The sequence below is a fragment of the Rhamphochromis sp. 'chilingali' genome, assembly GCF_963969265.1.
Source record: "Rhamphochromis sp. 'chilingali' genome assembly, chromosome: 16".
NCBI lineage: Eukaryota > Metazoa > Chordata > Actinopteri > Cichliformes > Cichlidae > Rhamphochromis > Rhamphochromis sp. 'chilingali'.
In genome coordinates, this window is record NC_137943.1 from 31,391,395 (window position 1) to 31,406,524 (window position 15,130).

Sequence of the window (15,130 nt, forward strand, 5' to 3'; positions counted from 1 at the left end):
TGTCTTGGCACAAAAAGATAAATTTAACATCTTATTGAGTGCCGATGATGCATGAAGCAAAACATTCTTTATTTTTCTTATACAGCCCCTCACTTCATTCTGTCTCGAGCTCATTTCGCCTCCTGTGCTCACTCAGCGTTCCTGGTGTGGCCGTATTGGAGATATCGCTATGATATCGTACAAAAACATATGATTGTTTAAAAAAAGACAAGCCAGGAGCTGCTGTAGCAGCATATAACTGGACAGGAAATAAGAAAAAACATGAAAGGGACAGTTTAAACACCACAAACCAGTATTTTTAAATTACTGTATGCCAATTTCATAAACATTTCTCATTCGTCCCTAACATAAAAGGATTACTTTCAATGACCAACATTAAAAGCAGACAGCAGAGGCCAGGATGGGATTTGAGATTTAACAGTAATTTACCATTTTTAGTTCCTTCTTTTTATTCTGGAAACTTTTTGAAAATCCACTCCACTGCATCCACTACATCCTAAAACCCCCACAAACACAGCCTGACACACAGAGTGAGATTTACTGATTGCAAAGGGATGTTTTAAAGATAAACGGAGTCTCCTGATTTATCAGGAAATATGATGAAAAACCACAGCCCTGTATGGAAATGCCAAACCTGATCGAACTGAAGATAATGTCACCATTATAAAGCATTATTTTTTTATGTTCTGAGTTCTTGAGGAGTATGGATTTAGTCCAAATATGAATTTAAAAGTCCAGGAACAGATCCTTGGACCTTTTGCAATAATAATTATTATTATTGTTTTTAAATTTTGGGCGGATGTTGTTGGACTCGACTCGTCAAACCAAAAGTATTTGCATGAAGAGACAGCACGAGTTGTGTTCAGCCTGTCCTCTTACTGCCTCAGTGAAAACCTAAAGCGAAGGCCGTGCAGCTGTTTCACCGTTTGTCCTCATCAAAGTCTGTTCAAAGCCAGACCAAGGATAAGAAAAGCTCATTATCTGGGGTCTTAATGGTGATGATTGTTCATCCAAAACCCTCAGGACAATCTCTGTGATTGTGAATGTTGGGCAAATACTGTTACCTGAATAACGTCCAAACGGTTGGGTGAGATGGGTAAACACTGGGACTCTTTTGCAAGAGGACACTGGTGTTTATCCTATTAGCACGCGGGCTGGTGCGGCTGTGATGGGGCACGTCCCCTGGAGCCCAGATTTACCTGGAAAACCAACTGACATGTCAGGCTGAATGCTGCTGTTCCAGCTCGGTGAAGAGCTGAAGGAAGCACAGTGTGCTCAGCTTTTACTCCTGTGTAACACTGTGCAGCACAAATACTGAGTCCTAGAAATGAATAGTTTTTTTTTCCTCAAACAACCTCGACTGTGCTGACATTATTAATTTAACCACTAACAAATATTTAAACCACTGTCAGCTTTACCACGTAGCAGCGAGCTACATTTCTCTCAGACAGGTTTAAACTATTATAAAAGTGGAACAAATACAAACTATATTATACATGGATAAATCCATTTCTACACTGATAATTGGATACTATAAAACTATTAAACTCATCAGTCTGTGTACAGCAGCTCCGTGATTACCCTGAAACAATATTCTGGTTGATTAGATGGCTGAGATAAAAATGAGAAACTGTTCTGATAATCACTTGGCATTTGTTCATGTGTAAAAGGAGAGAAGTTCTGCATTACTCCCTGGAAACAAAGCCTTCAGTGCTTAGATCTTTGCTCTTACAGTTTAGCTGACCTAAGACAAAAAGCAGAGGAATACAGCCAACACTTCCTCAGGTTAGCGACCTGGTAATCAGCCTCAGTCACACAGCCATAAAGACCGGTCAGCGCCCGCCTTGCCGCCACAGATGTCGCTGCTACAGTCATCAGTTTGTCTGCAAATAGTCGTCAGCTCCCTGCTCAGTGGTAGCTTTTACTCTGAAGGCAGACTTTCTCAATATTTCACTAACACTTAGAGGTGTGTGTTTGCAGACATTTCAGCAACTTCCATGCAAACTGCATGCAACTGCAGCGATCTGCTACACAAAAGCAATCACAAGCAGTTAGCACCCTGTTTGTACCTGATTTCTACCAGTGACAGCTAACCAACGTTCAGCAACCAGTTGATGAGCGATTGCTGGATTTTGCCAAGTGGTTGCTGACGCGACTCTAGACCTGTGTGACTGAGACCTAAAGTGAAAAGCAACAGCATCAATCTGCATATATTTTTTATCATATTACCCCATTTGATCACTTCGCTCTCGCTCTGCAGGCCTACTTGTTGTTCCTAGAGTATTTAAAAGTAGAATGGGAGGCAGAGCCTTCAGTTTTCAGGCCCCTCTTCTGTGGAACCAGCTTCCAGTTTGGATTCAGGAGACAGACACTATCTCTACTTTCAAGATTAGGCTTCAAACTTTCCTTTTTGCTAAAGCATATAGTTAGGGCTGGATCAGGTGACCCTGAATCCTCCCTTAGTTATGCTGCAATAGACGTAGGCTGCCGGGGATTCCCATGATGCATTGAGTTTTTCCTTTCCAGTCACCTTTCTCACTCACTATGTGTTAATAGACCTCTCTGCATTGAATCATACCTGTTATTAATCTCCGTCTCTCTTCCACAGCATGTCTTTATCCCGTTTTCCTTCTCTCTCCCCAACCGGTCGCAGCAGATGGCCCCGCCCCTTCCTGAGCCTGGTTCTGCCAGAGGTTTCTTCCTGTTAAAAGGGAGTTTTTCCTTCCCACTGTCGCCAAAGTGCTTGCTCATAGGGAGTCATATCAATCAATCAATCTTTATTTATAAAGCACTTTTCATACAAAAAATGTAGCACAAAGTGCTTTACATAGTTAAAAGCAGCCCACCCCACCCTCCAACTCACTCCCCACACTCTCATTAACATAAATGATGTGAATACACACATATCTCTCCCCCCACCCCACCCCACCCCACCCACACACACACACACACACGCACACTCAAAGAGTAAAAATTGGGCTGGGTTGTTGGGCTCTTCTCTGTATTATTGTACGATCTACTGTACAATATAAAGCGCCTTGAGGCGACTGTTGTTGTGATTTGGTGCTATATAAATAAAATTGAATTGAAATTGTGTGTTTAACCAGACACATGGTAGCTGTGCTGTCTCTAAACAGCTGGAACGGGAAAACAGAGGTGCACAAAAGTCTCAACCATTTAAGGGCAGTCCAATATCTCTACTCATTATCTTAGTAAATACATAGATACCCATTTACTTAGTTTTGACTAAGTTTAAGCGCACAAAGGTTTCAGGATGGAAATGCTCCTTCACACAGGTACAGCTCAGCGTACAATAAAGATCGGGGTTAAAGTTCGTTCTGTCTATAAGACCTTTTATCTCTGTCTTAAAAACTTTCATTTGTCTGTCTCCTTTTTATGCAGCCCCTCGTTTCTCTTGTTTCTTCAGCTCATCATATCAGCGAGTACATTTTTTCCAGTTACTCCACTCTTCCTTTAGTCTGCTGTAGCCTTCTGTCAGGGATTCTCAAACTGTCATCACTAAAAATAACAACAAGCTGTATTCTGGTGTAATCAGTGATTACTGTATGCGAGTGATGTTTTTAAAAGCCTCAGCAGTGTCGGTGCTTTCAGCTTCAGATGAACGAGGAGCCAGGTGTGTGTTTGTGTGTCCATGTGTGTAAAACAGGATGTGGGGGGAAAGAGGCAGAGGGGAACTGAGAAGGCGAACCAGTCAGGACACAGACATCCTGATGAGACAGAAACCACTGACACACACACACAGTGATGATATGTTAACATGAAGAAAGAGGCACTCACATACAGCGTGAGCCTGGAGGAAGGAAAACTGAGAAACACACACACACTGACCTCAGTCCTCCTCGCTGTCACAAGATAAATACTAGTTGAACAGCTTTAACAATAGGCCTACACTTCCCATAATCCCACAGGGAGACAGACTGTAGCAACAGAGCGGCCTCTCATTTTACACAGAAGCATAAAATCTTTATTTTAACATCCTGCGGTTCAGACTGTAACAACAGGCCTCTGAGCATCAAATTAAAATCAACTACCAGCTATTTTAGAACGGCCTGAACATTTTCTCAAACACACTTTCAGAGAAATGGAACCTGCTTGTGAGTTGGCAGGTTGTTATTACGGGTGGATTTATCACAATGGTCCCTTTTCTTTCTCCCTTATCAGATTTCTGCCCCTCTGTTAACTCAGGAATGTCTCTGGCCTTCAAGTAAAACTTAAGACATCGCTTTGTTAGCGGTTTGTAATTTTATACTTGCAGTATGACTTTGCTTGTGTTTCCCAGAGTTTGTAAAGTAGAAATCGGCCTCCTGTGGAACCAGCTCCCAGCCTGGGATCATCAGAAAGCCACTACAATTAATTTGATGTCTCTTTGTTATGCTGCTAACTAAGGACAGCTTGAGTTAGGCTGCTGTGGAATCTGCAATGACCCACCCAGCACCGTTCATCTACTCCTTTCTATCATCCCATCGCATTTATACACCAGTACTGCACTCTTGATATTCTCTGTCTCTAAAATCATGTGTTTAACTACTTAAACTTACATTTTGTGAACAAATGCGTTCAAAAAGACAAGTACGACCAGCCTACACACAGTGCTTCATGATAGATAACCTCCTTATAATGGTAAAAACAAAAAAGCTGAATGTTGAATGCTGTGTGCTGCTCATTGCTCTTCCAATAATCCCTTATAAATGGGCACCAATAACAACAGTAACGTGTGCAGACCTCTATAGCCCAACTTAAAGAAAAACCCAGCTTATTAACCTCCAGGAAGCTCATTTATTCACCTCAACTCAACTGCTGCAGACTCAACTCATTCTCGACTTCATTAAATGACAATTAAGCTACTGAGCACAAACGTGGGTCGACTGTTGGAGTGAAAAAATGCAGCAAAACAAATTTTAAAATAAAGCAAACACTGCTTCTCATATCGTTCTTCACACTGAATGATGTCGTTGAGCCTTTTATGCGGCGCTGCCAGCTCAAAGAAGTTTGAGGCAACTGCAAAGTTTTCCGACAGAGTTGACAGGAAGCCGCGAGTCCATAAAGTCCCCATTAAAACAGCGTGCGGTCAAAGAGGCGTGTTACAGCTGGATACAAAAGCAAACACACACAGCGGCTTATTACAAAGTGTCATTAAAAAAGAAACGTTTTTGCTTCAGCATGAATTATTTACCCTGTGACGACCTGAGTGCACAGCTCCAGCTTAAACTTCACCTACAGTGAAACCTCAGGTAAGCACTGGCTGCATGAGCTGAGGTGTGCGATTTCACTATGTGCATAAATGATAAAGTAGTGCTTTCCTAGTACTAGTACTGACAGTATGAGAAACATTCCTGCATCACTTGATTTCATGCGCTTTTAAGAGCCTCGTCTATCACGCACAAATACTCCAGCGATGGATGCATTGGTGGCAATTTGGCTTTCTGTACCATATTCAAGGGCACTTTGAAAATGCACCAGTCTAGTAAGTGGATAATCTGCTGTAGCTCGTGAGCATCAGCAGCCTGTTTGCAAAGAATATCTCCTGTGAGCCAACACGATGTCTGCACTCCTCACCAACGGGTCATCTGGATTCAACAACAAAATGAAATGTAACTGACAGAAGCCTTTATATTCAAATCCCTGCTTCATGGTGCAAAATGATGTGGTTAGAAATGATAAATATGTGATTAAGGTTTTGATACAACATGGGGGGGGGGGGGGGGGAGAATGTATATTATATATATTAAAACAAAAAAATTTATATATATAAAAATTGACAATTGTTATAAAGTCAAGAGTGTCACATTTTCTCAGAAGCCTTATTGTCACACGTGTGTCTGAGCGCACCAACTGCTGTAACAATTGATTCAGACAGATAACGATCCCGTAGGGAAAAGTCCACACTGGAAGGCAGGAAAGGTGACGGGGGCATAAAGATTTACAACCAAGACACCGCAGCTCACGTGCACTTTGAGATCCTCCAGTTTGTTTCGCTTTTGCCTCCTGTGGAGCGTCGCAACGTTGAAGCCTGTGTACAGTTTTTTGTGTGAACCCATCAAAAGCTGCGATGGGTTGATGATTCCAATCATTTAATAAAGGCTTAAGTTTTAGGAAACGGAACTACAACGTCTGCTTAAATGACCAATTTAAGACGTACTAATGATGCAGATGCACAAAGACACTGGGTAGAGCACCTGAACATGTAAACGGGTCATGCATGCTACCCCAGCACACACACACACTCCATTTAGCAGGCTAGCCCAGCTGAGACAGGGGGATCCCAGTCAAGCTCATCCTGAGAAACAGTCCATCACTGTGCAAATAAAAAAAGAAAGGAAGAAAAAAACAACTTCCCCTCGCTATCTCACCACTTCATCAGCAGCATAACTGATCCGCAGCCTCACAGCGAGCAGTAAAACCGTGCACTGGGATATGTATTACGAGGAAGAACGTGTGTGAGCTGGTGCAGAAAATGGAAGGCATGGGAAAACTTGCATCATTTGAGCGTTTGCATGCCTTTAGCAAGACACCGTACACACTTGCACTACATGTGCACACGTTTTACCACAGACTGCACTCTTAATATTGTCTATTGTGCTTCTCTTCTACTTGATTTAAATAAGACATATTACCAGGCAACTCATCGTGGTACACATGCTACCACAGAGCAGATAAGTTAGTAAATACCTCGGGTGACCGCCCGTGACCCAGCCTCATTGAAAATTTCACATTTACTAGAAAAGATATTAAAGTGTGCACGCTCCCTCAGGTGAAAATTGTATTTTGCAGCACTGCATGAGTTTTATTAAGAAATTTGTTTGGGTTTTATTGAAGAAATAACTCTGCACAGGAAGTTTCCTGTTATACTGATTTATAGAGTGATTTCCAAGCTTCTACGTGAGGGAAATGTCACAACAAGGAAATAATATCTTGGATTAAATCAGACCAGATTTGATATCAATCTGGTATGCACTTTTCCCCCCCAAGATATATTAACCATTTATTGTGCAGCAATGAGTATTATGCATCATAAAAAAACAGTTTGGGTTCATAATAAAGGCGGTAGCAGCCTCTGCCTCGCAAAGCCAGAAATCGAGAGGTCCTAAAGGGACCCGGCAAAGGTGAATCAGTGTTCAGCTCCATCACCAGCTCCAGCTGGTGTTTGTTTCAGGGCTCAAAGGGAGAGAAGCAATCTAAGGTAAAGAAAACACTGTGCCACTATAATCCCTGTATTGTGTTACATCTATCCATTACACTCCAACAAATCCCTTTGGCCCTAAAACACGGGAACAGATGTGGCTGTTCGAAGATGATACCTCAGAGTTTAAGAGTTATGAGCATAAAAGAGGAAGAAGAAGCAGGTTTACTCGCTTTAATGCTGCTGCTCTACATGTGCAATCCAAAATTATGCCTGTAGCCTGAATGCACAAGTAAATTTAATAGAAGATAAAAAAAATGGTGAGTATAACAAACATCTGGAATTGAACTACATTTTTTACTTTTTCAGTGAACCTCATCTATAGCACATACATTTATCTATTTACTTATATATTTTTATATAAGTTTAGTTTTCAGTGTTTCTGAATCAAAGGGACCCACTGACCAGTGGGTCCCTTTGATTCAGAAACACTGAAAACTAAACTTTTTCGAAAGGATTTAATGAGAAGTCGGACTGAGATTCTCCAGTGATTGAAAACTCTGCAGGAATAAAAAGAACACGCGCTCTCAGGCTCCATCCAGAGTCCTCATCTGCCCTTCCAGCTTAACAACCGAGCTACCTTTCGCTCGTCCTCATCATCTCTAATTACACTCTCTGGTTTAAACGTTACACGATTAGGAGCTCGTTCGTTGAGGACGCCACCTTGGCAGCGCCGCTCTATCAAAAGTCAGGACGAGTCTTGTAAAATGTCTCATAATTCTGTAATAGGAAGAAGCTCTGAGTGCAAAGTTAGAGGAACAACTCGAACACTGTGAAGCACATGAAATATACTTGAAGAAAACCCGTTAGACAAATGAAATGAACTCCAGTGAGTCACTAAGTGTCATGTCAAAATTCTGAGAACATTTATGGATGTTTTCCAGTTTTTCCTGTTATGATTGTCTGGATAAACAACAAAGGAAATTAAGTCTCGTCAGTAAAAAGAGCAAAAACCTGGACCTTGCATGAATGTTAAATCACAGCAGCCCTGTCTGGTAACATGCAGGCCTTTATCCCAGACAGTGGCTGAAGGAGATCATGCTGCTAACTAGCAGAGTCCAGGCTGACAGAACGCAGAATAGTCGAATAACCATCAGAAAATATTGAAGTATTTCTGCTTTAAAATGCCAATCATCACTCATTTTACAATACTGGCTTGAATAACACATAAACATCAAACTCCACTGCTTCAGTGTTTTTTCACCCAGAACTGGTGGCTCAACTTTCCTGCTAGTGTAAACGTCAGTGCTGCGAACTGAAGTTGATTAACTGTAAAATTGCATCCTTGACCTTTTCCCTCCTTCAGCTGCAGCAGCATGACGCAGCAAAAGCAAAAGACAGACCTGATGCATTATGATGACTGTGACGGCAGGCGGGTCAGGGACGCAGGATTGGCCGAATCTGTCTATCCGAAGCCATTCGCCTTCGCAAAGGAATGAAGTGGAACAGAAAATCAATTTACGGAAGAAGGTCAGCTGCTGGCAGCCGCGCTGAGAAAACCACCTGAAGGTTGAACCCCACCGCAGGAATGATAGCTTTGTTAGCATGCCAGTTTGGTATCTGATATGCTTCAGTTTCGGCCTTAACCATGTTCGATTTGATTCAATTTAGTTTATGCAGCCCCAGTTCACAGCAAGAGTTGCCTCAGGGTGCTTTATATTGTAAGCCAAAGACCTTAAAATCATCAGAGAGAGAACCATCAACCTCTGCAAGAACCAGGCTCAGAACGTGGCAGCCAGCTGCTTCCTTCAACTTTCCGATATTTATAATCTTACTTTAACTTCACTGTCTGCAAAATCTCACAAAACTATGGCCATGAAACAGTGAATAGTTTCTGACATTAAACCTGAAAATAAACATTTTTGCACTATTTTGTCCAAAATCATCATCCATAAACCTTCTTAGGCTGAGGGAAAGACTCCCATTCAGCACAGCCACGCAAGCCTAGGAGTGCAACTAGGCCGGGCCTTTATGAAGAAGCTGCTATTTATCTATCTGCATCATTAGTAAACCACAATAATTCAAAGAATGGACACAGCTTGACTTGAAGTTAAAAACATAGAAAATAAACAAGACAGATAAATCTGTTTGTTTTTGAATATTAATCCAGATGTTTGGAAATTTTAGGAAAAATAAAGTTAAAAAATTTATAGTTTTGACCTTCGCCAGATTTTGGTTTGGATAACTATTATTCACAGCTTTGTCCATTTAAACTGATGGGAAGACAAAGAAGGTTTTTTTATATAAAAATAATTGAATTTGCTGATAAGATCATGAATGTGGAGTAAAACAGAGATTCTAGTGGAATAATTTAAGTTATTACACAAAGTTTTAACATGTAAATATAATGGAATAAACTAACAATTAATCAAATTACACATGGAACAAAAAAAAATTCAATTAATCTTCAAGGCAAGAACAGATATTCAGAGCTAGCATGTATGACACAGTATAACTGCATGTTAGCATGTAGCCTAGCATGCCCTTTCTTTCTTTCCTTGTAAAAGACTATATAAAAAAGGGCTTTTTAAAATAATCTTTAATTAAGTTTTGATCTTAAATCTGGCCAGAGGCTTATCTAGAGCCCAGGAATGTCTCGTGACCTTACTGTGATGCTGATGCTTCAAATCAAACTGTTAGCCTAGCTTATCTGTTTTAAAGCTAAAGGGCAACAGCTGCTTATTCTGGGCCAGATAAGACACCCAGCAGGCTGTGTGGGAGGAGGAGGAGATGGCCAGAGGTGAAGGTGCTATTGCGAGAGGAAGATGCCTCCTTCAACAGGGAGCTGCACCTCCTCTTAAAGCTGCTGGCACTCCGTCACACCAGACAAGATTAGCATTGCAGCACAGAAGCCAACAGAGATAACGCAGAGTGGTTGAAGCTATAGCCAAACATTGGTGACGTTTCAGCGCTATATATACACAAAACCAGAGGTGTTAACAGTGCTGCTAGAACAGGCCCCAATAACCTGGAGTTTTTAGACCCTGTCAGTAACTATCGGGTCTCCCTGCATTCGTCGTCATGTGCTCGTCATAACAAACAACAACATGGACTGTTTCACTGAAAGATTGATGGGTAAACCCACAGATATGGGAGCTGGCTGCAGTCCCTCAGCGTGGTTTCCCTCGGCAGGTGGTCCTTTGAAAGGAACCTGATGACAGACTGACGGAGGAACTTCTGCTATGCTGCTAATGGCTGCTGCTGAAAAACACGGGCAGAAACAGTCTTCTGTCGTCCACTTCCAGGAACAGCTGTGCCTGTTTTCCTTATTTTAGGAATGAGAAAACGGACTCTCAGTCAAAAACCTTTCCTGTGATTGTTTCAGTGTTGATGCAAGGATAAGGCGTATCAACCAAATCCAAAAGGAGTAAAACCCACCCTGACAGAGGAAAGAGATCAAGCATGTAAACTTGATTTTACACTACAGAAGAGGTGAGGTACACTCTGGACAGGCTGCCAATCTGTCACAGGGCTAACACAGAGAAAGACAGCCATTCACACTCACACCTAATTTAGAATGACCAGTTAGCCTAACCCCGGTGTTCGGACCGTGGGAGGAAGCCAGAGTACCTGGAAACATGAGCCCAGAGGCTGGTCAGCAACCCCGTGTCAACCCCCGGGAAAAATAAACATTCCCTAATCAGCTGGCAACTGGTTGATGGAGGATGCTGGCAGTCTCTAGAGGAAAATGGTTGCAACGAGCTATATGGTGTCTCAATGACAACCTTGATGTGATCACCAGCAGATTGCTGTAGTTGCCCATAATTTGCACTTGTCAGCAGTAATGAAATTCATAAAAAAGGTGACACAAACCTTCAAAGGGAAAGTTCTGCCTAAAGAAACGTGTTGAATTTTGATGATTAGTTAGTGAGTGTTTACAGACTTGTCACCATCCTCAATGCAACCAACCAGCAATCACAAGCAGGTTTCTGGTGCACCACCCCCTCTGCAACCAGTTTCACCCAGACACACTCCAGCAACCTCCAGCAAGACTTTGTCAGCCAATCGGGGAATACAGTACATATTTTTCCCTAGCAACCAGAGGTGGCCAGCAGGCTTCAGATGGTACAGTGCTTTTGATTCCTGGGGAAAGGACCCCAAACCCTAAAGCAGTTCTAATTCAGAACAGGAATCTTTTGCAGTGCTCGATTAAAATGGCCTTCTAGTTTTTGGAAATATTACTGTATTGCACCATATTCAATAAGCTTTGAAGAAACCGAGAAACTGTCTGCTCAACTAGTCAAAGAAAACAAAATCTTAACGAAACAGACAGAAATGTCAGATTAGTCAGAGCCAATAGGTCAACTAGAATCTTCAGGAAACAAGCAGAGACATCATACTTCATCATCTCTTCTACATCCTGTTTCCCTTTGCACCCAGTTGTAATTACACATAAGAGAAGTGGACAGAAAAAGGTTTATTTGCAAAGTTTCATGAGAGTCACATCATGGCTTAAATGTGCGAACGGGACCACAGACTGCCTCAACCAGTTGCTTCTGTGTGCAGCGGGAGTCCGTGTGCACGCTAGCCGAGCACTACCAAAGAAAAACCACAGCTCTTCGGTGCCACTAGTGATAAAACACACACCAGGCTACATTCAAAACAACTGTGCACTGCAATCGCTAGACATCAGCAGGTTACTTTAAGGTTAAACATCCTTCACGGGAAAACTAAATCACTGAAGCATCACGATGCTGCAGCATACACCAAAGACCAACTTGTAACAAGTTTTTTTCTGGCCTCTTTTAAAACTCGTACCTTTCTGAGCGTGCTGTATATCTGTCAGTCTGCAGGATGTGCACCAGTCCAGCTCCTCCCAGTCTTTTCCTCCCCCACCAACGTCCCCATCAGACTGTCCAACCAGACGACCGGCGAGCCTTTTCATCTCCATGAATCTTTCATGCTGCCTAAAACACCACTAACACTCGCTGGAACAAATCCCGTCGACAGACTCCTTCCCCTCCTCCTGCTGGGGAAACAGGTTCATCTCCTCATCGGGGACCTCTCACCACTTTCTCCGTCTACCTCGCTCCCTCCCTCTCCCTCTCCCTGACAGCCTGACCTACTGTGTGCTTCCTCCTCTGTCTTCTGTCTCTACCTCGCTGCTGCCGTCTCTTTCATCCTTTATTTGATCTCCAGAGTATTATTCCCTTTTTTCTACTTCTCCATCTGACCTCAATATGAGCCAGATAGTCTCCACGCCCATCCACACCACACACAATGGACCAAACGCTGGGATGCACATACTCTTGTTTTTCTCTTTAACACAAACCAGAATAAAAACCAATCAAAACACCCCGTTTTAAATCACTGAGACAACGTTCAGCTTGTCAGATGGCTTATATGTAATTAAGCATGCTGTTGTATCATATCAACTAAATGTTTTGTAGTTGGTTATTAAGGAAGTGGATGAGCAGGTGTTACGTCACCTTATTTGTGCATGTAAACCAATGTGACACCAAACATGACCTCAAAAGCCTGGACTGCAACTGAGGAAGTTGACACTTGTGAAATCAGGTGTCAGCTGAAATAAGTCAGCCTGGACCACACACTCACACCCACACCCACACCCACACGACCTTTAAGTGCTCTTATCAGTGGCTGTCAGTTCCTGAATGTGTCATGAAAGGACCAAGTGTGAGTGAGTCTGGAAGTTGTTTTTTTCTCCTCTCTGGCCTCTAATGGTTTAAATAACAGGCATCGTAACTGTAACCAGATCCTCCACTTGCATGTTGAACTGTAACACATACAGATGAAGTCACATGTTGCTTCTTTAATCCCAAATTTTACTTTTATCTTCACATGCTTCACATGCAAGGGGATTTCCTCCACATTTCCTCTTTTCTCTCACATAAAATACAATTTCACATACGTCAGTGTGTGTAGAAGTGATCCCCGTGAGGCAAAAGCTCAGTTTCAGATACGTTTTTCTGCTCTCGCTCTGTATGACGTCAACAAGAGGGGAAATCCACAACAAGGTGATCTAAGTAACACAGCTCAAGCTGTGAGCACAAAATCCCCACCCACGGATGTTCTGCCTCATTAAATTGTAACCTGGATGTAATAAGGTGGTTCTGAGGTTGGGGGCGTTACAACTAGTTTGGTCTAGGTGGAGCTGCTGCTACTACTGAAACGCTGCAGCTGGTGAGATTATGGCCACTCCTGACACGTTCGCACTCAAAGCACTAAACTGTAAACATGAAAAAACTGGCTGAACACGCAAACACAAACAAGTCCGATTATTCTATTACACTCGTACGCGTTACTGATGGTTAAGACACAATAAAACTCGGCTTTTTGGCCATGTTTTCTTACTAGATCCATCTCCACTGGTGCTTTCTTTCACATGTTGTCAATAACTTTGGAACTCGAGGTTTACATTCAGTAAATGTAAACATTAATTAAGGAATCGGTCACCATTAGATTTGGAAAGGTCCACAGTTGCAATTTTTTTTTTTGGGGGGGGGGGGGGGGGCAAAAGTAATGAATCAATCCCAGAAGGCTACTGATGAAGCTTTCATCCTTATTAATACTGAATACAAACAATCAACCGTGTCAACTGCACGACTCCAGCCCTAGAAAATAATCCATGTTTGCTGTAATTTCTCTCAATCTAATCTTCAAATTTCGGATCTTCAAATTTCTTATTTTACTTTCAAGTTAATGTTCTCTCTATCAAACACTGATATAGCTTATAAAAGCCATAGTTAGCACAAAGAAGCAACTTTTAACTCCTTCTGATCCTTAAAATGATATATGTTACGATATTAATGTTATGATTTATTGGATTTACCTTCGGAGTAAGGCAGGATCCAGCGTGCTGCTAAAGGTGTTCCAGTCAGCGCGTCGTCTCTCTGACTGACCTCCAGACTGTCTGAAGGGCTGCCGTCTCTGCTGGGTGTCTGACTTGAAGTCCTCAGACACAGACTGTGTCACACGAAAAACGCTCCCTGGAAACACGCTCGCTGTCTCCATAAGTCAGGTGAATAAATTAGAGCTGCTGTATTATTTAACCGTGGCACAGTTGAACGGCCGGTCTCCCTGCTGATCCAAATCTGTCACTTCACCTCACACGCCGCTCAGGGTGACAGGGCCCTTCTGGCCAGACACACACACATGCAAACACACAAACACACACCCAGGTTGGCATGTGCAAACATACACTTGGTGCAAGTAATGTCTCCAAGCAGAAATGTGCATCTCGCTGCACAAAAATACACAAAAATGCAGTCTATGCAATCTTTATTGGCACACACACACACACACTCACTCTACTGTATACAGTACTGTAAAATGCCCATATATTATGCATGCAGAGAGACATGTACAGTCTCTGTGCTTTCTAGGACACCATTTGTTAAAGATCCATTACCACTTTATCTGACCTGAGCTCACTGTTTCTCCTTTAACATTTGTTATTTTTCACTTATTTATTTTCTTATTTATTAAGGAAATTACAAAATAGCAAAATTAACAGCAGACTTACAGCATAAATTGAATGTACACCTTATTATCTCTACATAGAGAATAACTAATAAAACTCCTATGAGCTGAAAGCATAACAGCCAGCAGACCACTGAAATCAAGGCCAACACTTCCTGTTCTCTGCAAGAGTAACTGTTTACAGTTTGACTATGAATTCTGATGATTTTTCAAAATAAAAGGCTAAAGCAAGATAAACCTGAAGTCCTTAAAACTGCATCATAAGCACTGCAAACAGCCTTTGTGTTGGTGGCGGACTTTAATCTTCATTAACACAATGAAAAACAAAAAGTGAGATAAGAGGCAGCTGGAAAACTCTGCATTTGATAAATGATGACAGAAAGACACTACGGAAGTAAACAAGAGGTCTTCACAGGTGTGGAAGAGGATGAGCAAAGAAGAAAGAAGCAATCCCGTCCATGCATCTGTCGCCTTTCCAATTATCCA

The 15,130-nt window shown here is 42.1% G+C and overlaps 1 protein-coding gene across 7 annotated transcripts in view; it reads right to left on the minus strand.

The window, feature by feature from the left end:
• Positions 1 to 15,130, minus strand: part of LOC308412381 (disco-interacting protein 2 homolog C) — a gene marked incomplete at its 5' end in the record, with an annotated part of 197,890 nt that overhangs the window by 119,310 nt on the left and 63,450 nt on the right. For 2 of the 7 annotated variants that reach the window (XM_080906691.1, XM_080906688.1), the window contains one exon: positions 11,960 to 12,092. The exons of the other annotated variants lie outside the window; for them this stretch is intronic. In XM_080906691.1, the coding sequence (XP_080762817.1) occupies positions 11,960 to 12,092 (133 nt within the window). Of the gene's footprint in view, positions 1 to 11,959; positions 12,093 to 15,130 lie in introns of those variants that run through there. 7 annotated transcript variants of the gene reach the window in all.